This window comes from Acipenser ruthenus, chromosome 11 (assembly GCF_902713425.1).
Source record: "Acipenser ruthenus chromosome 11, fAciRut3.2 maternal haplotype, whole genome shotgun sequence".
NCBI classification, from domain to species: Eukaryota; Metazoa; Chordata; class Actinopteri; order Acipenseriformes; family Acipenseridae; genus Acipenser; species Acipenser ruthenus.
Genome location: NC_081199.1, coordinates 42535127 through 42560554, shown reverse-complemented (window position 1 = coordinate 42560554; position 25428 = coordinate 42535127). Strand labels below are relative to the sequence as shown.

Below are 25428 nucleotides of genomic sequence, written 5' to 3'. Positions count from 1 at the left end.
TGGAACCTGTATACATAATCTCACCATCCGTAGGAACAAAAACATTCTTTCCAGGTCTTCCTAGTCTGTGGTTCCTGCTGCCACACTGTAAATTCATTTCCTGGGCAGTGAGTATTTAGGATAGCTCCTGATGCCATATGGAGCCCTTAGACTGTAATTGTGGAGATCAGGTGGGGTTCTGGTTGCACAGGGTGTGAATTTGTTATTTTATACTTTTGATCCGTGGCATGTGAATAGTACTTGTAACAAGACTTGTTCTGTAATGTTGGCTCAACCAATAGAACTCCAAAGTTCCCCCAAATTAATCAAATTGGACTGGGTACCTGGGTATTTCCACCCCCTGCCTCCATGAGTTACCTGTATAAATATTAGATATATACGTGCATATACATGTATTTAAATAAGCATTTATGAAATGAGGCTGAACATCCATGGTGAAACAGTCTGTCATTTTGCACAGTTCACATTTTTGTAAATGTGAAATCATATTTTGTTAAACTGTTTATAAAAAGTGTGATTTGAGTGCTGTGTTTTTATATGATGGGAAGTGAGGAGTAAGTGTGGCTTTTGTTTGGCATTGTCAATAAGAACAAAATAACTAAATAAATTTAAAAAAAAATTCTGATTGTACCATGTGTCTGTTTTGCTATGTCTGTGGATGTGGATCTCATTCCTCTGAAGTGTTGCTGTGTCTGGGGATGTGGATCTCATTCCTCTGAAGTGTTGCTGTGTCTGGGGATGTGGATCTCATTCCTCTGAAGTGTTGCTGTGTCTGTGGATGTGGATCTCATTCCTCTGAAGTGTTGCTGTGTCTGTGGATGTGGATCTCATTCCTCTGAAGTGTTGCTGTGTCTGGGGATGTGGATCTCATTCCTCTGAAGTGTTGCTGTGTCTGGGAATGTGGATCTCATTCCTCTGAAGTGTTGCTGTGTCTGTGGATGTGGATCTCATTCCTCTGAAGTGTTGCTGTGTCTGGGGATGTGGATCTCATTCCTCTGAAGTGTTGCTATGTCTGTGGATGTGGATCTCATTCCTCTGAAGTGTTGCTGTGTCTGTGGATGTGGATCTCATTCCTCTGAAGTGTTGCTGTGTCTGTGGATGTGGATCTCATTCCTCTGAAGTGTTGCTGTGTCTGGGGATGTGGATCTCATTCCTCTGAAGTGTTGCTGTGTCTGTGGATGTGGATCTCATTCCTCTGAAGTGTTGCTGTGTCTGGGGATGTGGATCTCATTCCTCTGAAGTGTTGCTGTGTCTGTGGATGTGGATCTCATTCCTCTGAAGTGTTGCTATGTCTGGGGATGTGGATCTCATTCCTCTGAAGTGTTGCTGTGTCTGGGGATGTGGATCTCATTCCTCTGAAGTGTTGCTGTGTCTGGGGATGTGGATCTCATTCCTCTGAAGTGTTGCTGTGTCTGTGGATGTGGATCTCATTCCTCTGAAGTGTTGCTGTGTCTGTGGATGTGGATCTCATTCCTCTGAAGTGTTGCTGTGTCTGGGGATGTGGATCTCATTCCTCTGAAATGTTGCTGTGTCTGTGGATGTGGATCTCATTCCTCTGAAGTGTTGCTGTGTCTGGGGATGTGGATCTCATTCCTCTGAAGTGTTGCTGTGTCTGGGGATGTGGATCTCATTCCTCTGAAGTGTTGCTGTGTCTGGGGATGTGGATCTCATTCCTCTGAAGTGTTGCTGTGTCTGGGGATGTGGATCTCATTCCTCTGAAGTGTTGCTGTGTCTGGGGATGTGGATCTCATTCCTCTGAAGTGTTGCTGTGTCTGGGGATGTGGATCTCATTCCTCTGAAGTGTTGCTGTGTCTGTGGATGTGGATCTCATTCCTCTGAAATGTTGCTGTGTCTGGGGATGTGGATCTCATTCCTCTGAAGTGTTGCTGTGTCTGGGGATGTGGATCTCATTCCTCTGAAATGTTGCTGTGTCTGTGGATGTGGATCTCATTCCTCTGAAGTGTTGCTGTGTCTGGGGATGTGGATCTCATTCCTCTGAAGTGTTGCTGTGTCTGTGGATGTGGATCTCATTCCTCTGAAGTGTTGCTGTGTCTGGGGATGTGGATCTCATTCCTCTGAAGTGTTGCTGTGTCTGGGGATGTGGATCTCATTCCTCTGAAGTGTTGCTGTGTCTGTGGATGTGGATCTCATTCCTCTGAAGTGTTGCTATGTCTGTAGATGTGGATCTCATTCCTCTGAAGTGTTGCTATGTCTGGGGATGTGGATCTCATTCCTCTGAAGTGTTGCTGTGTCTGTGGATGTGGATCTCATTCCTCTGAAGTGTTGCTGTGTCTGGGGATGTGGATCTCATTCCTCTGAAGTGTTGCTGTGTCTGGGGATGTGGATCTCATTCCTCTGAAGTGTTGCTATGTCTGTGGATGGGATCTCATTGTTGTTTCGTCCTCAGGAAGCCTGCACATCACTTGCCTTCTCTCTCCCCAGAGGCGCTGCTTCGCCAGGACCCAAAGAGAGCCTTTCTATAGCATTAGATAGGATGCTCTTAATTGCTATTGATTGCAGCGTTCTGCTTTAAATTGCATCTCCAACTTAGCCAAGAGGATGGCGAAGGCAATGAATGGATCGGGAGATTTCCAGAGTTGTGATTAATTGGAGCTCAGAAAGGGGAGGGGATGGTGAAGTGTTATCAGACCTCTTCTCATCTTGTGAAATACGGGGTGGCGCTTTGCTTTATTTCTGTTCTGTACGAAGACTTCAATGTTACAGTAACCCTCTTGCACGTTATACTACAAAATGAATCCGAGAGTACTGACTCATGTTACACAATTCTAGTTCAAAGGAAATGGCACGTTTTTTAAGGAGGCTGTGTGGTCCAGTGGTTAAAGAAAAGGGCTTGTAACCAGAAGGTCCCCGGTTCAAATCCCACCTCAGCCACTGACTCATTGTGTGACCCTGAGCAAGTCACTTAACCTCCTTGTGCTCCGTCTTTCGGGTGAGATGTAGTTGTAAGTGACTCTGCAGCTGATGCATAGTTCACACACCCTAGTCTCTGTAAGTTGCCTTGGGTAAAGGAGTCAGCTAAATAATAATAATAATTATCAAAAAAAATAAAAATAATAATATCAATTAAGAGTTCTGATTGGTGATTTTTAAATGAACTTGGAAGGCCAGTAAGCGGGTTTCTACACGTCAAATATCAGCAGCGAGGGCTGAGTCCCTCCCCAATGTGAAGTTTTCTTAACCATTGATCTTCATCATTGATTAAGAAAATAGCATTGATTTGGAAATAGGTACTCAACAGCGATGAAGGGCTCCATGCTGGTCGGCCATCCTCGTTCATGTCAATAAATACGGCACTAAGCTTTGTGGCATATCCTGTACTTAGATGTATTGTGTTCATTGATTCATATCCATTTCCATTATTGTATAGACATCTATAACTGTATTAAAGACAGTAGTATTAAAAAAATAGAGAAATCCCTCGCATTAAATAGACAGACAAATCTGAAGAAAAACACAACACTGTTTGCTGAATAACACATGTTCTTATATTTAACAAAATAGTCCTTTATATATAATACACAATTTGCATTTCTTTTATCTTGTTTTTTCTTTAGTACACATTGCACACATTTGTTAATATATACTGTATATGTAGAATTTTCTTTTTTTTTATTACAGCAGAATAATGATTAAGTTGTATTTTTTTTCTGTTTCAGGCACACTCATTTTGAAACACAAAAAAACAACGAGCAATCGTTTTTCGCTGCCAGCTACAGTAAGTCAATGTAGATTTCAGCAGCACACATCAGTAGGGTCACCGGTTAATGAAATAAGGGGTACAACTCTAGAAAAGCACAAAACAGTAGTTCGATAGCTGAATGAGCAATAGTTTGCCTGCAAACGGTTCCTCTAAAGTGCAAAGCAGAGCAACAAGACTAGCATTCTAAATAACATCCCAGATACATCCCATTCCCTAACTTTGAACCATCATAAATCCAAATCAGCTCACAGAAAATGGCATGTCACCATTGCTAAACTTTTGAGGATCACCTCACCCAATTGGAATAAAGTTTAATGGTAATTATCATATAATTGTATTTATTTATTTTAAATACAAATTCTTCTCTATGCAGCCAGAGTTTACAGTTCAATACTTTGCTTGGTTTCACTATGGTTAAGTATCATTCTAGCAGCTACAGTATGCAGTATAAAATATTCTGCTAGTACTAACCGTTCAAGCATCTGGGTAGAATTGGCTGGGAGGAAGGGGCATGTTATTTATTGTTGCTATGGCTATATATATAAAAAAAATACAGCACTTTTAACTGGTGAATTTTAAAGTGAAAAGAAATTTCATGAGAAATTGTGATGCAGCATCCAAGTAAATACAACGTTCCAAATTACAAGGAAGCTAAAATATCTTATTGTAGAATAAATGACTGCTTGTGAATGTTAACAAGCACTGTTTAGCAACAAAGAAACAAAAAAAAAAAACAATAAACAAATCTTTATTGTCCTACTTGAGGGTAATTGCTGCTGCAGCCGAATGTTCTTGTGCTCAAAAGAACACACGCTCACACACACACAATACAGTGACATTTACAAACCCTGTCTGTGCATCAGGACTAAAGCAGTCAACATACGCACATTTACATTTTTGCAGACTGATTGCAAAAGCAATACAGACCTTGGCATCTTCTTTTTTTTTGTGATTTCTATGTTCTTATTTTTTTTTTATTATTATTTTTTTTTATACAAACCTAAGTTTGATGTTTATATGTTATATTCTGAAGCAGAAGGAGAGAGGGATGGGGGGATGGGGGGGGGGGGGGTTCTTTTTGTAAGATCCAAGGTGAACCCTTCATGAGAAAGTGCTGACGTTGAGAAGGTGTGCTCCATGCTGTCTGGCAAATACCATCTCTGCATATTCTGCACCTAACCTGCCTAGTTCTACAGCCCTGTACAAGAAACATATCCAGCCACTTGCAGTTTAAATACAACACAGTATTAGACCGTGAACGCAAGTTACATAAAAATGTGTTTTTGTTTTCTTTTTTTTTTACATAAATAAAATACAGAACATTAGAAATGACATAAGAAACAGGGCAACCTTTTTAAAATAATGACTGTAAAAATGTACTGCAGTAACACAGAAATCACGTCTGATGAACGCCATAGCAATAAACTTGTATGGATTTGCAGCCATTTAAAAAAAAAAAAAAAAATTATGTTTAGACCTTGGCTGTGGAGCTCCAGAATACATTATATATATATATATATATATATATATATATATATATATATATATATATATATATATATATACACTGTACAAATCATCAACTGCAAAGTTTGGTGTATTTTTTTTGTACAAATACTTTAATGAATTTGAAAATTCCACTAAGAACAGTATACTAGTCTAGTGTAAAAACTAACAGAACAAAAAAGAAGAAAGCTTTGATTAATTGATAAACTGCCAATATGATATAACAACAACTCCCAAATCCAAACCCACACGGATTTGTACAGTATTGGACTGTTTGACTCTGCACTGTATATAGTGCTCTTTGTAAGATGGTAAATAGCACAACATATATAGGGTTTTAATCTACTTGATAACCTTATTCACAAAGCCTGACCTCTTTTAAAGAATGCTTTTTCAACGTTTGTTTTAGAAGAAACACAATTTGACTGCTGTTGGCTTCTTTAGCAACAGTCTAGTCGTACAGTTTAGTGATGATCAAACTTTCTTTAATGCCCAAGATTTAAAATACAAAGCTTTGTAAACGGCCCCACTAAAGAAGACACTTGTCCAAAGGTTTCTTTCATAGACTAAGATGATACTTTGTTCAAGCAAAGGAAGGTGTAAGCTCATGTATATTGTTATTTGAGAAATTGTGAAGAAACATTTGTATAATACGCCTTGAGGGATGCAAGGTGATCACTGTGATTTCAGGGTCATCTTTAACAATGCATTAGGTCTTTGGGAATGGACTACATACAAGACAACAGTCGTCTGTAATAAAGTCACAGTTTCCAATTGAGATATTCCCAGTGGGTTTGCTGCAACTATGTTTATTTTGTTATTGGTTCCCATTTTGAAATTTGTATCACAAAATTGACTCCAGATCAGTAATCTACCCAATTTCTATCTATACTGGGGAGAGACGAGACACAAGATTAAAAAAAAAAAGTTTCTGGAATGGAACTGTGAAAATCTGATATGGCAAAACGAACCCTGCTGGGCAATGTAATCCGTTATTTACTGTAAGTTTCTGTAGGCCTCAACTTAAAATGCATGCATATGTTAGAATAATAATTGGAAGTTTCTGCACATTTCTACTGATTACATCATACTGTTAAACTTCTGCATCAGCACAGTTACAAAACAAATCAAGCTGTTTTGGCGGGGCGTCCTGCTATTTTCCCAGAGGGTGACTTTTTTTTCTTTTATTAGAAATATGTAAATGATATCCTTAGCAGCGGTCATCAATCAGCTTGGCGAAGGAGTTTCACTGCACTGGATCAGAACAGGTGTCTGTGCCCTGCCTGTGTTTTCTGTCTCTGTGTTTCTATGAATTCTGTTTGATTTGGCACTCGCGTTTCGAACACTGTGCTGGCTTCCACCAGTCTCCGTTGTGACAGTGACAGATGTTGCATTCATCAACCTTCACTTCGATCCCAGCTGGGATTATTGTCGTTCCAGCAAAGCAGTTTGGACCTGGTTAAACACACACACACACACACACACAAAGAGACTGTTAACATTTTTAGAGGTCTGCAGTGAAGTGATTGATGTGCTCAGGCAGGGGTGTCCAATCCCAGTCTTGGAGGGCCATTTTTATTTATTTTTTTTATTTTTTTTATTTTATTTTGTATTGCTGTAATGTCTTTAACTGTCTATGTATTGTTGTCTGTTGTATTTATGTTGCCTCTTGGCCAGGTCGGCATTTTAAATGAGAACTTGTTCTCAATGTCTTTACCTGGTTAAATAAAGGTTTGAATTGAATTGAATTGAATTTCACTCCAGGTCTAAGAGGCAAGATTAGATCATTAACTACTTCAGGGTCTGGGTGAAGGTTTTATTGGTTCAATTAAACAATTTAGAACACAGTTGGAACAAAGACCAGGAGTGGAAGAAGCAACTTGGGCCACCCTTGTGCTAAGTTGTCTAAAAAGGTAAGGCATCTGACTTTTAAAGTTAATTTTTGCAAATGTTTAGCATAAAGTTGGCGCTAAATTCTCAAAGCTATTTGCACCTATTCATTATTACCACCTTTGTTTCAGAAAGAACACACCCAATACAGTTTCCAAACCACAAATAAACTACTAAGACTTTTAACTTCAATTAAATAAGTTGTTTCTTATTCTCTTTTCCACTGCGTCAATGCCGATTTGGAGTAAATAGCTTTGAGAATCATGTTTGCATTCCTGGGCACTGTTCACTAACCCAGTAGTTGTTTAAATACTTATTTGTTTCAGTGCAGTCTGTTCTGTTAATGAGGTCTGGTGTTAAATCAGCTAACTGCAATCTAGAAAACGATCCTAATTATCAAACTTTACTATAACGAGTGAAAACGTAGAACGCCTTGTTTGGTTCTCATCCCAGTTCTCTGAAAGACACTGATGCAAAAAATAAAATAAGCAAATACCAGCTTATCTGACTTTATAGCCTAACCTTCCTAAAACTAAAAGTAATAGAATCAATTGCGTGGAACCAGGGGAGCTATTAACAGATGGTACCAAGTCCTAATTCATATTGATCCGAAGAGCACTGGATATAAATAATCTGGTAAAAAAAAAAAAAAAAAGTATTATTGTTATTGTTATTAAATGTGTTATTGTTTATGGTCAAAGCATGTCACTCCTCACTGGAATTGAGTTTCACAGGCATCTTAGAAACAGGAAATGATTCTGAATGCACAGAATAACAGAAACACACTGCCTTAGAAGAGTGGAACAAGTACCCTGGATATTCATCTCACAAATACAGAAAACAGAATCACACATCTGGGACATACTGCACTGGCATATTTCAGAGTCAAGAAGTTATTGTTGCGTTTGTAGTGTTCAGAGAGCTTGCCCTGGGTTCCACTTGCAAATATGTGGCTTGACAGACCTAGGCATTGATCTTAACCCCTGTACAAAAGAGCTCTTGGATGAGCAGTTACAGACATAGGCCTGATATATTGTCTTCTCATTCACTTCCTCCTCAGTCTCTCTCAGACTCTTTTCCCCTTCATATTTTACTCTGAGCTGCACATACTATATGTGTAGCACATACAGAGCCATTGCCACCACCCTCTGAAGAGGAAGTGATTTGTTGATCCAGAACGCTGTGCAGCCCAGGCTTCTGCTTTCTGAGAGAGGTGAGGGCAGTAGCAACAAACAAAAACTTCACAGAAAAGCAGTTTGTGTGGATTCTGGAAGTTAATTGTCCTTCTGTGGCAGCGAAAGGAGGTCTGTGTCCCTGACGTCAGTTATCTGGGGTCTAATGATGCTGTCACAGGGAGCTGCCAAGTGCAGTTACCGTCTCTTACACAGTTAGCGGTTTCAATTAGTCAGGAGTCGCCTCTCATTTTATCTCTGTGTACAATCCTCTGGCAGTGGCTTAGTCTTTAGGGCCTTCCACCCTTGTTCCTAGATAAAGCTGTCAGCCCACAAAATGGCTGCTTCATCAACCTGACAAAGACTTGCGCTGCGGTGGTCTGGGTTCTGGGTGTAGGAAGAGTGAGTGGAAAAGTAAAAGTGAGTGCGTAGGCTTTAAAAAGATAAGAGGCAAGGCTGTCTTCATTTAAATCTATCTTGAGAGCTCCTATTATTATTATTATTATTTATTTCTTAGCAGACGCCCTTATCCAGGGCGACTTACAATCGTAAGCAAAAACATTTCAAGCGTTACAATACAAGTAATACAATAAGAACTCCTAGGAACTTTCTATTGCAAGATGCTGCTGTCAATTCCAGAACTCGCAGTACGACACAGAAGCTTTTTTATGGAATAGTTCCTTTTCATTTTAAGAGAGTCAGACAGCTAAAAATGGGTAACAAATGCCACTGTAACAATTATAATTTCTTTGGGTAATTATTTCACAACCATAAATCACAGAACAAGCAGAGCAGTCATTTCCTATAATTTTTTGGATACTGCCTCATGGAGATATGTTTTTCATATTTGACAAGGACTCTAACATGACACAATCTATGTGAAAAACTGAATTTGTTTCGACTGGAACACCTAAGGTGAGTAGGAATGGAAAAGGGGTATTTTTAATGGTGTCTCAAGAGCCCCCATGGTGCTGCATAATCATGGGTGTTTGACATTCCCAGAGATGGGTTTGGCTGCTCTGTTCACTGCTGCTCCTCACTGATTTGGCTGCTCACTGCTGCTCCACAGTGATTGCCTGACTGATCCCTGAGGACTGGATGATATGCAGCAACCCTCATACAAGTGTAAGCCAGAGTAATCACAGCGACAATATGTTTTTTCTGCCTGTTTGAAATATCATATTAGGTAGCTGTAGGCAATGGGCAAACAGTAACATGTACTTAAATCCAATCCCATTAGAACTCGTGAACACCTGCCACAGAAACCTTCCCCTCTGGTATGTGAGTATTGCTATACATTTTTAATAGACACTCACAGATGCAAACAGTGTGAGGTAAATAAGTGCATACTGAAAAAATTTCTCTATACCATTTACTAGTAGACTGCTATGGAATTTATAATTGCCAGTTTGTTTGCTTAATGGTTCAATACTGTTTCAAACTGGTCTGCAGTAGTGTTGATATAGTTCCTGTCTCTACTTTTGAAAGTCACCACTAAACTATGAGAATGGAAGAAAATGAATATATTCTTCATGGAATGCATGACCAGAAGGGTTGCTAATGCAACCACATTATTTCTGTCTGGCTTGCAGCCTAATATTGCCTTACTTAATTATCCAAAACCAGACAACCAGTGTTTTCCAGGGGGAAGGTTAAAGCTGGAATTGTGCCGACACTAACAATATCACGATCCTTACGAGCCAATAACAATTGCAACCCTATAATGAACACTATCACGATCCTTACGAGCCAATAACAATTGCAATCCTATAATGAACACTATCACGATCCTTACGAGCCAATAACAATTGCAACCCTATAATGAACACTATCACGATCCTTATGAGCCAATAACAATTGCAATCCTATAATGAACACTATCACGATCCTTATGAGCCAATAACAATTGCAATCCTATAATGAACAATATCACAATCCTTATGAGCCAATAACAATTGCAATCCTATAATGAACACTATCACAATTCTTACGAGCCAATAACAATTGCAATCCTATAATGAACACTATCACGATCCTTACGAGCCAATAACAATTGCAATCCTATAATGAACACTATCACGATCCTTACAAGACAATAACAATTGCAATCCTATAATGGTAATTTGAAAAAACAACAAGCTGAGATGATTCCTGGATAGTCAAATTGAAAGTTTATTACATATGTTTTACAATCCTTGCTCATACCCCTTAATAGCTTCAGCATCATTTCAGACTGATTTATTGTAAGCCAATAATGAACAATGATGTTACGAATGTCACACATTTTTGGATAAGGGCTCACTCTTTGGAGAGTAACGGTACCCCCCTTAGTGTTCATAAGAATAAGAACAGAATGCCTGCTTGAGACTATAGAGCAGACCTCTCTCCATATAAGTCTGTGGATAATTGAGACCCCCAGTATTCATTTCTGTGATTAATACATGTCCCATCATTTTTGTAAAGAGCGACTGCACAGTTTATGTTGCCTCTGAAATCAATTTGTATTCAAAGCATGATTCTCCTGGTGCTGATATTGCAGTAAACCAGACATAGAGTTTACACGTTTCCCATATCCAGCATTGCATTGAAATAATTTAATTCAAATAAAAAAATAAAAACAAACTTTTGAGATGAAAAAACATTTAATTTCCTTTTCTCGACCAACAGTGTAAAGCAGGTGAATACAACACAAACCTGACACAAAAGGTCCCCGAACCGATCAATCTCTGCAGCCCAGTGACTCTATGCCTGTTTACAGTTGTAAATACCCATCAGTCTGCCTATATAATCTATAAGCCTGCCTAGTAACCCATCAATTTGTCTGTCCTGAGAGAAGACTTACCTTTTTGCTCCCTCTCTGTGGTCTGCATGCTTTCCCGTGGGAGGGTGGATAATGAACAGATGCTTACCGTTTTTACACACAGGGCAGCACTGTTCAGGTTCATACACGGGGTTGACACACTCCGGGACGGCGCAGTCAGCAACTACGCAGTGGACCTCATTGTTCGGTTCACAACGGCACCACTCACAGGGGGAGGGCTAAGAGAGAGAGAGAGAGAGAGAGAGAGAGAGAGAGAGAGAGAGAGAGAGAGAGAGGCGGAATCTTAAAAAGCTAAAACAGCAGGAACAGACAGAACTGCTAAAAGCTTGCATGGAAGATTAGCTCAAGATCCACGCTGCTTGTATTAGCAAACAGGGCAAACTGCCAACAGCTAGCACCGGATTGGGGTTGACATTGTTCAAAATGGTCCTGTATTCATACAGTATGCTTTACTGCTTTATTTAACCAATATCTGTACATTACTAGTTCTAAAGTATAAAGATTGCTGTCTTATAATGACAATACTATAGTTCTCCAGAGCACTAGTCTTCACAGGTTACCAGTCCCCAAACCCAGCTACAGAGACACAGTATGAGCTGGCTCTGGCCTATTTGAACACATGGGTGCAGTGAGCTGGAAAGGAAGAACAGAGAACAAACAGACAGCTATATGAAACGTGACTTCACAAGTTCCTGCCAAGTTCATAGAGTCATCTTGCTAACTGTGTATCTTAGTATCACTAGCTGGACAGTTAATTAATGCTCCCTTTTAATGGAACCAGTGTCCAGTACTGGAAAAAACAGCTCCTGATGGGCACACGTTAGGGGTACCAGGAGTAAAGGATTCAATGGAAAACTCTTTGATAAGAATTGATATTGAACATTTGAGCACTGTTGTTTATTAAATGCAAATATTTCAAGCAAATACGTCCAAACTTTTAATTTTCCACCAGCAGTTATTAATTAACTAATATATTAATTGCATTATCTCTGCACCAGCGAGATTACACCATAGACAGATGGGGCGTGCACAGGATTCATGTATCCGCTATTCATTCAATCCAGGCTTCAATCACTGGAGTGCCCTGGCACAGCAGCAAGACAAGAATCAATAAAATAATCATATCAAACAAGTTATCAAGCAAGGCCTGACATAGAGGATGAACTGCATTTCAAGAGAGCTGCTTTCTCCATCCAAATATATGCACTTTGCATCACACCAAAACATCCCACTGCTTTCATTTCTTATTTATCTTAGGGAATAGCGGGCAGGTCCTGGAAGTGATCGACGTGATACTGTATGGTGTATAATGTAACTTTTGGCAGTTTATACGAAGAGCCTCAATGATGCCTCAACGATTCCAGCAAAAAGCAAAAAAGCTTCTGAAAAGACTTACGGTAATTGTCTGGAAGTAACTTCCCCACAATCCAAGTTTTTTTCAGAAATGTTTCTTACTGGAGTAGTTAGTAAGCATGGCAATGAATGAGCAGAAGCAACAACAGAGAATCATCCAGAACACACATGACCATGCACTGAACAGGTTAGAAATGCAACGCGTGCATGATGCAGATTGTATAGTATTGAAGCATTGCTTTAACTCCTTGTTCAAACGGGTTCTTCTTAAAATATACTTGAGAGTGTCTCAAGTATCACGAGGAAACTGGCAATTTGAATGAACAGATCCAACCAGTCAGTACATTTTAAACCCTGTCATGTATGTGCACCTCATTGCAAAAATAAGACAGTTAGCATCATTCTATTTGAGGGACACATATGTCCCTTATACCTTAACGGGTTAATTTTGACACACTATTGGGGGTTGATTTCAGGCCATAAAGACACTGTCACAAAGCCGGAGTGGGTGGCGTCAGACCAGAAGCAGGGAGTAAACAGACAGAGACTTGGGGTTTTGGTGGAGCTGAGCGAATGGTTTCGCTCAGCATTTAATAAAACAGCACAGAAAATAAAAGGTTTGAACAGACAAAACAGGACACGGCACTGGTAGCCAAAAGAAACATATAAACAAAACGGACTAAACACTTAACAAACGGTGCACGGAGACAAACAAACACGGTGAGTACAAACAACTTATCTTTACGATTTTACTTTACTTATTTTAACTCTCCTCTCTCTCTCTCACCCGTTCTCCTCTTCCGAACACCCAACCCTGAGTGCATGAAAATGTGCCTATTTATACTGTTGTGCTGGGATTCAATTACTAATTAATTATTCACTTGAATCCCAGCACGTGAATTAATTCTGTGCAACCCCGTGCTCACATATTACATTTAACCAGCACGTGAAGTGATTTGTGCTCTCCTCGTGCCTAAATACAAATCTACACTTTAAATATACGTGAAACACAGACCCGTTTATATCCCGTGTACCAATCTATACACCAACATTAACACACGCACGCAACATACATACACATAACACAAATGCACACAGGGGCGGGGCGCTTTGCCACAGACACCCATCCCTTAATAGCAGAAGGACATGGATTTGTCTCAAATCTGCTCAGATGTCCGCTCCACTCAAAAAAACAAAACATGCCTCTCCATTCAATTCAGTGCCCTCCATTGCTGTTTGTTTATTACATTCTTTATTGCCTGACGAGGAGAGAGCCAGAGAGAGTAAGAGCGAGAGAGAGTGGTCATTTTTATGGAAAACAAATATATTCAGGTGAAGAACTGATTTGAAAAAAGATGAAGGAGCTGTGAAGTAGGTGCAAATATAATACTAATAAAAAAGGTAATTAAAAACACAAGAATGTAAATTGAAGTGGTCGGTAATGCATGATTAAAATGATAATAACTTGACATCTTCATTGAAGAAAACAGAGCATTACAAGTATTCTCAGCAACAAGATCCAAGGGTGGCCACAAACAGCATTGTTAACGTGGCTAGGTGTTGTGAAAACAAGCAGAGTTATCATAATGCATGTTTTTTGTATTCTGTAAAGTCAGCTAAAGTTAATTTATTTAAGAGCATTTAGAAAATGGAATTCATTGGAAGATAAAGAACAAAATGATCAACTCTTTTTTATATTTCGTATTGTTCCTTTAATATTAATAAGAAAATGAATAAGAAGATGCAGAAAGAGAAGGGGAAGCAGAAGGAGAAGCAGAAGAAGCAGAAGCAGAAAGAGAAACAGAAGCAGGAGAAGGAGAAGCAGAAGCAGAAGGAGAAGCAGAAGCAGAAGCAAAAGGAGAAGCAGAAGGAGAAGCAGAAGCAGAAGGAGAAGCAGAAGCAGAAGGAGAAGCAGAAGCAGAAGGAGAAGGAGAAGCAGAAGCAGAAGCAGAAGCAGAAGCAGAAGGAGAAGGAGAAGCAGAAGAAGGAGAAGGAGAAGCAGAAGCAAAAGGAGAAGCAGAAGCAGAAGCAAAAGGAGAAGCAGAAGGAGAAGCAGAAGCAGAAGGAGAAGCAGAAGCAGAAGCAGAAGGAGAAGCAGAAGGAGAAGGAGAAGCAGAAGCAGAAGCAGAAGCAGAAGCAGAAGGAGAAGGAGAAGCAGAAGAAGGAGAAGGAGAAGCAGAAGCAGAAGGAGAAGCAGAAGCAGAAGGAGAAGCAGAAGCAGAAAGAGAAGGAGAAGGAGAAGCAGAAGCAGGAGAAGGAGAAGCAGAAGCAGAAGGAGAAGCAGAAGCAGAAGGAGAAGCAGAAGCAGAAAGAGAAGGAGAAGGAGAAGCAGAAGCAGGAGAAGGAGAAGCAGAAGCAGAAGCAGAAGGAGAAGCAGAAGGAGAAGGAGAAGCAGAAGAAGAAGCAGAAGGAGAAGGAGAAGCAGAAGCAGAAGGAGAAGGAGAAGCAGAAGGAGAAGCAGAAGGAGAAGCAGAAGGAGAAGCAGAAGGAGAAGGAGAAGGAGAAGCAGAAGCAGAAGGAGAAGCAGAAGGAGAAGCAGAAGCAGAAGCAGAAGGAGAAGCAGAAGGAGAAGCAGAAGCAGAAGCAGAAGCAGAAGGAGAAGGAGAAAGAGGAGCAGAATCAGAAGCAGAAGCAGAAGCAGCAGAAGAAGAGATGTATCATTATTAAGTAAACACATGCTTCCAGTAGTTAATAAATACAAATGTCTCGACCGACTCCTCAGGACAGCTGTACAAACCAACCTGCAAAATCAGCAAATCAAAATGACCTCCATCTGAGCATCTGAAGAGGGGAATGTATTCAGCAATGATGAAAAAATACAAAAGATATACAATATTTACAATGAATGCACCTGGAGAAACTCATTGATTTGCTTAGTGTTCACAAAACCTAGAATTAAAGCCCAAATTCTGATGATCAGTTCAATCGCTTATAAAGTTTAGTATGTGGGAAACAGCCAGCAATTACTCTTTGTTATTTGTTGTTTGATATGTTTTTTTCTTTTTGTGTGTATACATTATTATTATTATTATTATTATTACTATTATTATTATTATTATTATTATTATTATTATTATTATTATTATTATTATTATTATGCAGCAAATATAAACACTATTGGTTACATAATAATAATATAATCCATTATATTCATTACGGTATATAAACTGACTTTCTTGGCAGAAAACCCTTTTATGGCAAACAGTTTCAGTAAAATGTTTTGTATGAATAATAATAATAATAATAATAATAATAATAATAATAATAATAATAATAATAATCCCTCTAGAATGCTATTCACATTTTGGAAAATCTCAGAGGACTCACTGAAACCGTGGGACACTCTAGTTAGTAAAAGAGACTCTTCCTCTCAATGAATCAAGGCAAATAAATAATTTAATTCCTTCTGAATAAATATATTTATCTTGTGGGTCCCTGCTGAAATGTATTGTTAAACACATTGTCTCTTGCATGCATTGCTATAGTCTGTAGCCAGCTCTATCTCTTACGAGAACAGAGAAAGAGCAAAGGAGCCACTAGGGGCCACACACAGAATAAACGTCAGGAGCCTATTTATGAAGGTATTTAATTACTGTGGTAAACTACGGTAAAATCATAGCAAAGTATAGTGAAGTTCAGCAAGCACAGAACAATAGAGACAGAATGTTAAATGCATAGTGGAAGCAGGGGAAAAGTCTAGTAAACTGAGGAAATAAGCAGGTCAATGTACCATTATAAACTTTAAAAGAAACAGTCAGTGCAATGAAAAACAAGAAAGCTGCATAAGTAATCTTCACCTTCCCTTTTTATGATTAGGTTTCGTAATGTAATTGTAATTGCAATAGCATTTCTGTTCTCTCTGCTGGGAATGTGTTTAATGGTCTGTCATGTCCAAGCTGTCTGCCCACTCCGACAAGATTCTGACATTACTGTTTGTGTCTGTGGTCACTTGTAGGCAGAGGAGGGCAGGACTACAAGGCCATCTATAATGGATAATCTATAACTGGGCATTGTGCTGCTCAGCTGTATTACTCATCATAATAAACATATTTCCATTACAGTCAAAGAAGAAGCATTTTAGATTTCAATTTGATCTGCTTTTGCAGATTTGTGAATAGTCTGGCCTAAATACAGTAGCTTTTAAACTCCAAATTGTTACTGTGGAATGTGGGATGGAAACAGTGGCCTTGGATGAAAAGGTTACACTCCTCTTTCTTGTCCACGCTACCAGAAGGTAGTTTTAAGCATGGATATCAGGACATGCTTTATTACAAGTAGACCTGTGGTGCGTTACATGCATAATGACCCCGTGACCCCTACCTGGCCCGTTTGTAACACTTCATGACAACCTCTAAGGGAACAAATCAGCTCCTTTCCCATTAGCCTAAAAACAAGCAGAATCTTCTACACTCACACTTTTTGTGACGGCTCGCTCCATCGGCTTTGCTTTCATACACTTTCTCCTTTCTGAGACCTGAACTGGTTCTATGCGCCAGTAGAAGCTTTGGAGGGATGTGTCTTTATGTTTGCATATCAGTTTGATAATGTTTTTCATGAAAGCTGGAGTTGATGCTGGGTTCAGAATTTCAAAAATTTGCCACATGGTATTTCCAATGAGACAGAGAGCAATGCAAATAAACTGTATCCGTCACGATCGATCTTTCGCACAGGATTCATCTGCATAATTAGGAACCCAAAGACATTTGCAGCAAGACAAGAAGGAGCAGTAAAATCGGTCTGTGGGAATTCTCATTTTTTAAAGGACGACACAGAACATTGTGTAATTATTTCCTTGGATGGTCAGTTTTATCTTTGTAGTTTAGTTTTAAAATAATTATATGCTGCGGTTCTGTAGCAATTGAAATTCCAGATGATTTCTTCAGGCTTCAGAGAGGCAATCAGGTGCACAAGTTCTAATTGTCACAATGTTTCCTTATTCCCTCAATGCAGGAGGTTGTAAAGAAAAATGTGCAAGAACATGTGCTGTGTTCTACCGTGACACAGGCATGCTTTAGATGAGAAGATGTGCTCCAGGCAGAACAAAAGTAATCTAGTGCCTGTCCAGACTTTTGCAATAGAGCTTTAACATATCAATATCCACCAAACCCAGTTTCATTTTAAAACTACATATAGAAAATTGACTGCACAAAGAACAAAAAGGAAGTGATGCCTTTCGTATGATGAATTGCACAATGAGACGGATGGATTCAGGGATGGAAATAATCTATTCCTGGTCTAACTGTTAGTTTAATAAGACACACTTGGGCTTGTCACCTATATCTGTGGCTAACCAAGCTTGTAGTAAAACCTGCAATACGTGAAACTGCTATGCAAAATTAGTCTTATTTCCATTCCTGGGATTTAAATGGTAGGTGAAAGCTACATGTAATTCAACTAACAGGGAGAAGTTTATCACATAGGATTAGTATTCTTTGTATGTCCATGTTATCATATTAGCATTGCATTTCCATTTGATGTCATTCTTTCTGCTCCTTGCAGTTGTAATAAAGTGTTACTACGAGGCTATGAAGAAGATCATGTATGCAACAACACTGTAGGCTAACTTCAAATAATGCCTTACAAAAATGAATCACGTATTACATCCGAGCAAGCACTCCCAATTAGAGCAATCCGTGGCCCAGGCCAGGTAGCTCACCACACTAATGTCCTGTGATCCTCGGCCACAGAAGGACCTGAGTTCACATCCCAGCACAACCAGTCCGGTTGGGATCTGAACTCACCCTAAAGTGTCCGGTTCTTGATTGCAGCTGTGGGGAGGTCACAGGTAATTCAGTCCCATCCTCTGTCAGCGGGGATCCCTGTAGGTGAAACACCTACTAAGGGTGAGTCAGTGTATTTCAGGGAACAAAAGATCACAACACAGAACAATCTCTATTATCTGGACTAGCACTTTCTCATCATCAGAGCCAAGCGGCGACACCCAATTAACAGGTGGCAACGCCAGGGTCTTCATTTTAGAGAGCGCCTCTATACAGTATCTAGCCAGGCACAGCTTACCCTAAACTAAAACGTACAAACATTTCTAATTGCTACCAATGATGTTTACATAACGATATACAGTAGCAACAAAAAGTAATCCCTTTTCCAGGGCACAGCATTATAAGAACATACATTAATGAGGAGTTAATAGAACATGAAACCCACGCAGCCATTGTGTTAAAGACAAAACTAAATAACAAATACATTTAAAAAAGGGCTGGATTGATGTTGATTTACTAAAATGATGTATTTTTTGTTCTATGCTGGTGCAGGTAGTTCTTGTTGGAAAATGTTACATTTTGGCACTGTTGTTAACAAGTTTTAAGTAAACATAAATAGATAGATAGATAGATAGATAGATAGATAGATAGATAGATAGATAGATAGATAGATAGAACATTGATTAAGAAATTCTGCATCTGTAAGGGGTATTCTTGGAAAAAAAAATTTGACCAATATGGAACAAGGTATACAATTGCAGTGTATGTATACATGTAGACCTGCTGTCTGTGTGTGTGCTGTGGTCAAGTAAAGGTGGAGAGATAGAGTAATGAGATGGTAGCTATACTTTACAGGTTATGTTATGAAATACAGACCTGAAAAAAAAAAGAAAATGTCCTTTAGCTTACGGCATACAGCCTCTTTTCCATGTAAAGTGCGTTTAAAAGATAGATAGAGCAAATATCTTAGACTGCGGCTGTCAAGGAAGCTCGTCTAGGGGTGACACACTACAGGGGTATATGCCTACAAATATGTTTGCAGACTGAACCACAAAACAAAACCAACAGCAAATATTGTATCCCAACTGCCCCTGTTTGACATACTAATACAAGCTCACAACAAGCCTGTGCTATTTCAATCAGATTCACTTTATTTATTTCTTTCTTTTAAATGTGCCCAAGCATGTATTTTACCACTGTTTTCTCCTCCCCAATTGTAAAGTCTTGTCAACGCTGCAAAGCAGTGTCTGACTCTGGAAGAGGACTGGAGATAAAGCGTCAGCCTCTGTTCCTGTATTCTAACTATCGCCTCTTCTAAGAGAACTTAAGCGGCCGCTGCTGAACCCTTTAAACGGCCGCTGCTGAACCCTGGCCTCGTCCGGCACCTGACCTGAGCAGTAAGGTTTGCAGTGGGGTGGTGAGATGAGCAAACCCAGGCTGATTTACCTGTACCTCCCTACCCGGCTCCCTGTGGGTCGGCAACTCAGCGTAGACAGAATTCAATTCAACAAGCTCTCCGGTGACTCACCCTGCACTCCCAGTGATAGTGCCTTTACTGGGTGAGTTACTGGGAATGAGCTCAACCCTCTGGAGAAGGAATGGTGTGATGATCCTTAAGTCCATTCACAGTATTCCAGGATGGAGCCTTAATGAACAACTGGTGGCTCTCCAGGTTTTATGAATCACTTAGATGTTTTTAGATGTTTAGATTAAAAGCCTCAGTGTTGTCAAGATCGGGGTGAATTAGGCTGTAAGTCTTCCAGACTTTGAACCAGCTTGGTTGTTAATTGATGTTACTGTATGTGAACACACAAGCATGCTTGTGTTAATGATGAACATTTATTTCCACAACAATTGTTGAAATCGAGTAACATTTAGGGATGAAAAAAAATAAATTGTGCAAATAATAAGTTAATGCAAGTAACAGGAGCAATATATCCTAGTTCAACTGATCCTACCAAGATTCTTTTTAAAATGAGAAAACGTGAATAAGTATCTGTATATATAATGTAATATTGTTTTCTTTTTTAAAGATGATTGGTTTTAGTGTTGCTGAAATCAAGCACACATAAAATGAAAACTATTACAAGTTAATGTTGTTTAATGCAATAGTTTACATGGTACTGTAATGTCTGTGCAGCGCACATCTCTTCCCTGTACTATTCAAAACCTATGGTGGCATCAAAAATCCCATTCAAGACTGCTAGAGCCGAACGATAAACAAAAAGAGCTAATCGCCAGCAAGCAGAGTGTTGATAGAGTGTAAACTTCATCATTTTCATGTGTAAGCATCAATCACTATCACTGGGCTAGAATTATCAGACGTTTCAGCAGATGTGCGGAGAAGTGCGGTTGCTCTGATTAACAGGATCACCACACTGTTTGCACCTAGGCATTGTTCTGATTGAATCACATCTAACTAGGATGTTGTATTAAATGATTTATTTATTTATTTATTTATTTATTTCAGTTACTTAGAACAATTATTTAAGCAGCACAACAGAACAACACAAATCGTGTATGTTGCTGTATCCATCTTTAATTCCCCCAGAATGTGTGTGTGTGTGCTCAGAAACACAAAGTATAGTTTAGTTTGGTCGAGTTGTGTTGTCCTCATTCTATTAGAAGGAATATTGTGTTGAAATTGCTGTTTTAAAGCGGGGTTGACTTATTTCTTGTATGTCTTTAATTTAATATCATTTTGTATGTGTCTTATTATTAATTAATGTGTTATTTTTAAGGTGTCCACATTTAAACATGACCACATTGTAATATATATATATATATATATATATATATATATATATATATATATATATATATATATATATATATAAGCTTTTATACACTATATATATACACATACATACATACAGTACATATATACATACATACATACATAATAAAATACTGTAGGTATTTAAGCACTGCTCATTAGACAGGTCGATTAATTGTAATTGTAAAAGGCGCTCATCATGTCATTGTTCCATCACTCTCTTCTTGGCTGGTATGTATGCTGAGTGAAACCTTTACTTTACCTTTAATTTGTGTGTTACTATACAAAGAACGGGCCAGTAGAGCATCAATAAATCCACTAAACAGCCAGAAATCACCTTTACAATGACTGTCCAAGAGGCATTACAAAAATCACAACGCATTTTCTGTAGAGCTTTTATCTAAGATTGCAGTGACTGTTCTTAAGGCTTACCTGCTCGGACAGTAAATCAAACCCCAGTGTGCGCGATTTATAGCCAATGCGAAAGCTTTTATGCACTAAAGAGGCAAACATTTTAACACGCGGCAATTACTACTGAAAGGATCTGAAATGTGTGTAATTTACGCATAAACACGTCGACTCTTTGTCGTTAATGCAGTATCTAGTAAATAAAATATATGCCTACACGACACAAAATAAATACAGACACGAATAGCAGCAGCATGTGATTGATCTTACCTTGAATTCTTCCAGGATTTTGTACGTCTTCCCACGATATTCACAAAAGTTTTTAACTTCCTTGCACTCGGGGCAGCAGCCATTGTGCTCCACTTTGGTGCACTTGGGGTGAATTTTGGGGCAGTCCGGCTGGTCACACACGGGCCCGTCCTCTGTACACACGCACGGGCAGTTCGAGTGACCAGGGAAAAAGCGCTCCCCGAGTTTATACACAAATCCACTGTCATCCACGCACCCTTTCCCCCGGTAATCGTCAAAGATTAGATCGTTGTTGTTGGAGGTAGGGTCGCCCTCGTCAGCCGGGTAGTCTTCATGGTTGATGGCCGCTGGGCTGACCATCGATGGGGGGGCTAAAAGGAGGACACAAGCTACTTGAACAAGAAGAGCCATCCTTCCACGCAGACTTCCTAGACATTAAAAGATCAGGTCTTAATCACAGACCAGGTTTCAGTACCGCTCACATTCACAAGAAGAGCGGGTTGGTACCACACACAGACCAGCGAACATCACACCAAGAGACGATTGACATGACAGCTCAGAAAAGTAAGGAGTAGTGGCATCCATTGTCACATTCCCATATTAATACACACATACAGCGCAGGGGAGGGACTATGGTCGAGTAAACAACATGCCGTCAGACTAGAAGTACATTCATTTTGGATCTGCTGTAACGTTAAAGTTACAGTTACAGTAACACTCCAGTCGTAAAAAAACTAGACTAACTTACAATCATGGTTACTGCGGGAAGGCTGTAGCAGAAGACATCTTTATCCAGGTCATTAATTATCATGCTCCTGCACAGAGTGCTTCCCCTGCAGCCACCATACCGACACGAAATGAGTGATCAGAATGTGCATGACTGGTCAGTTAAAAATATTAGTTTACCCCCAATAGTGGTATGCAGTACTTTGGATGGGAGGTTTACAATTACTTCTTACATGACAGTGTTACTTGATTTTAAATTCCTTGCTTGTCAATATGTGTATCATGTAAATCTTGGATAAAAAAAAGATATTTTGCAATTTCTAAAAGCTTCCTAAACGCAGATCAAAATGTCGTAATTAATGAACAAGGTTTTTAATTCATTTTTTTAAGTTACAGTAGGCAATGCTTCTACTTACCGCTCCGAGGAATACAAGTCTTGCACAGCCGTAGTTTGATTACTGTGACAACCAGAATGAAGCCAATGCGCTACGTCCCGCAGAGCTACAGCACACCGTGGAACTTACAACTTTAGCATTTGGACATGAAGAATAAAACAGACCGCTGTATGGCACCACAAACAATGCTTTGTTAAGAGAGTCGTATTTAAACGATACGATTGTTTTAATCAAGCTGATAGATAACGTGCTCCCGTTGCAGCAAGGACGTTTTGGTTAGCTTCACGTATAGCCTGGTTGATTTCATGGTTGTCTTTTCTTTTGCCAAAGTCCAAGGGTATATCAGTTATACCAACAACAACACCCGTTTTCTACGTGCCGTTATACTTCACAGCGATTTTCAAAGCGAATAACTTCAGCTTTCAGAAGCTGCGGGCACTTCACTCTCAGCAATCAGCTGCACTTCGGATCATTCTAGCGAACAGTGCAGTAACACAGGTATTGAATATGCCAAGCTGTCGGCATTCGTAAAGGTCCCTTTTACTACACAGTATACAGCCCTTCCGAGTTCTTTGAAACATACAAAAGAGCTGTTAGCTTTGTAAGTATGTAGTTCGGAGTGCAGGGAGAAAAACAACCTTCCTATAAGAGCCCCGTAACGCTGAATCAAAGCACTTACATTCAATCCTGAAATACAAGCCCACCCGTACACAGGCACTGCTTCAGAGCAGCACATCAGAGCAGCACCTCAGAGCTACAACAGAGCCTTAGATCCACAGGGCTGAAACAAAGCGCGTTCCAGTACTACAGCACCATGGACAGCGTCTGTCAGTGTCAGCGCTCACCACTGTGCTGCACTGCCTATCAGATCTACCTTCCGTGACAACCCTGCCTCGCTTTTAACAAACTATTGAATTTGTCATACGCTCTCTCTGTGATCTGTCCCTGCTGTTGTGGCGCTTGGTTTTCTTCAAATGAAGGTGTGATGCATCTCATATATGAAGACTATTCTCTGCCACCAAAATAAGCAATCGATAATGCTGTTTGTTTCCAGGCGAATGCTCCTTCTAAAGGAGCTGTCAATATAAACTGGGATTAGTTGTTTTTAACTCTACAAGTCTGGAAAAAATACACATGCGTGATCAGGCATAAAGCCGCACAACTCAACAAACTGCGGGTAATACTGTCGCTAAATTCTTCCTCCACTTTCAGATTGTGCATCGTTGAAAACACCATTCTACGGAGCATTATTAATCGCAAATATCACATATCGCTGTAGACTTTCAATAAAACAAGATATTTTTTTGTAGTAAAATGTCGTGTTTTACTGTTTTTTATTACACTGTGGGTGTATTGACCTTGAGGTCTGTTACCGCACAAGTGCCCTTTGGCGTGCAATATTTGTGTTTGCCTATAGGCGTCACTGTCCTACTGCATAGCACAAACAAGTGCTATTTAAGTCAGCGTGGTCAGAAAAAAAAACCCACAACAATAAAAACATATGTCCTGTGTCAAAAAGGGATAAGTTAGATTCAATATGAAAGTATTAAATATTTTTAAAGTCATAGCTGTAACTGTATGCATTGTGATAACTGTAGAAAAAAATCAATTATCTGGTTACAACAGGTGATTAAATGTCCATTTGATTAATTACAGCATGTTGAAAAGTCGAAAAGCGGTTGAAATTTTGAAAAGCCGAGTATTTTATTTGCTAATTACAGCTGTATTTACAGTCAGTCCTTTTTATTCATAAAATTATTCATCATGTGTATGCAACAATCTGCCTCTCGACCGTGCTTTGCTACATCTTAAAACAGCTACATCTGTTGGTTAAGTAATTTTAGAAACCCCCATGTTAGCCTACTGCAAAAGAGACATGTATTTATGTATTTAATGTACTGTGCCTGGGGCTTACCTCTGCCTGTGATGTTGTTTCCCACATGCCCCAGGACAAACTGCACTTTACTCAACTATATCGGCATAGCAGCAGGGCTTCATACGTCCTGCACAGATAAGAGACTTCCACAACATATGTGTTTTACTGCAAAGAAAAATCAGATTCCTCATTACTGCAGTACAGGTATGGTATAACGATAGTAAAAAGTACAGTGATACTGCCCTGCTTGGACTTAAAAATCAACCATTTTTTAAATCCAAATTTATGTAAGGGAGGAACGAACTTATTTTGGCAAAAACAATGGGGCAATTTTTCAGCTTTGAACAAATGCAGCATTAAACAAACCTGACACTGAAGAGTTACTGGACTTGGAGTCTATCTAACACACCTGCTCTTAAGTGGAGCACTGCAAATACTGTAGTAGATATTCTTCTGGTAAGCAAGCAGGCAGGCACTAGGCTTTCTTGGAATCAAATGTTATAATCATCAGCTTCACGTTGCAAACAAGATCAATGAAAATCCATATCTAAGCAGGGGTAGTCCCACCCACAAAGAAATCGCTGGCTTAAAACCTGGGACTTTGCTCAAATAACTCTAAAAGTAATATTAAGCCAGTGCTGAATAAGTTCAGAAGATATGTTTTATAACACTTAGTTATTACAGTATGAAAAGGTAAAACCCTCACAAGAAGACAAAAGGGTGGTTTTAAACAGAAAATCAATCTCGCTCGGCCTTAAGTAATAATCTCAGAAAGTGATGAGAAGAAAATTGGAAATTCCATATAGAGATTCTTC

The 25428-nt window shown here is 39.4% G+C and overlaps 1 protein-coding gene across 6 annotated transcripts; it reads right to left on the bottom strand.

Moving 5' to 3' along the window:
* Positions 1-5291: 5291 nt before the first annotated feature.
* LOC117426266 (von Willebrand factor C domain-containing protein 2-like) lies at positions 5292-23689 on the bottom strand. 6 transcript variants are annotated; one of them, XM_034043676.3, is made up of 5 exons: positions 22759-23689; positions 21638-22044; positions 18205-18297; positions 11132-11328; positions 5292-6682 (listed from the first exon to the last, which is right to left on the bottom strand). In XM_034043676.3, exons 2-5 carry the CDS (start codon positions 22025-22027, stop codon positions 6625-6627), a joined length of 738 nt encoding a protein of 245 aa, XP_033899567.1. In that variant the 5' UTR covers positions 22028-22044; positions 22759-23689; the 3' UTR covers positions 5292-6624. The 6 variants fall into 6 exon arrangements, with proteins under 6 accessions (XP_033899567.1, XP_033899569.1, XP_033899563.1 ...); XM_034043678.3 differs by having other exon boundaries at positions 11199-11328; positions 21638-21987; positions 23417-23682; XM_034043672.3 differs by having other exon boundaries at positions 11199-11328; positions 22759-23681.
* Between the last annotated feature and the right edge of the window lie 1739 nt (positions 23690-25428).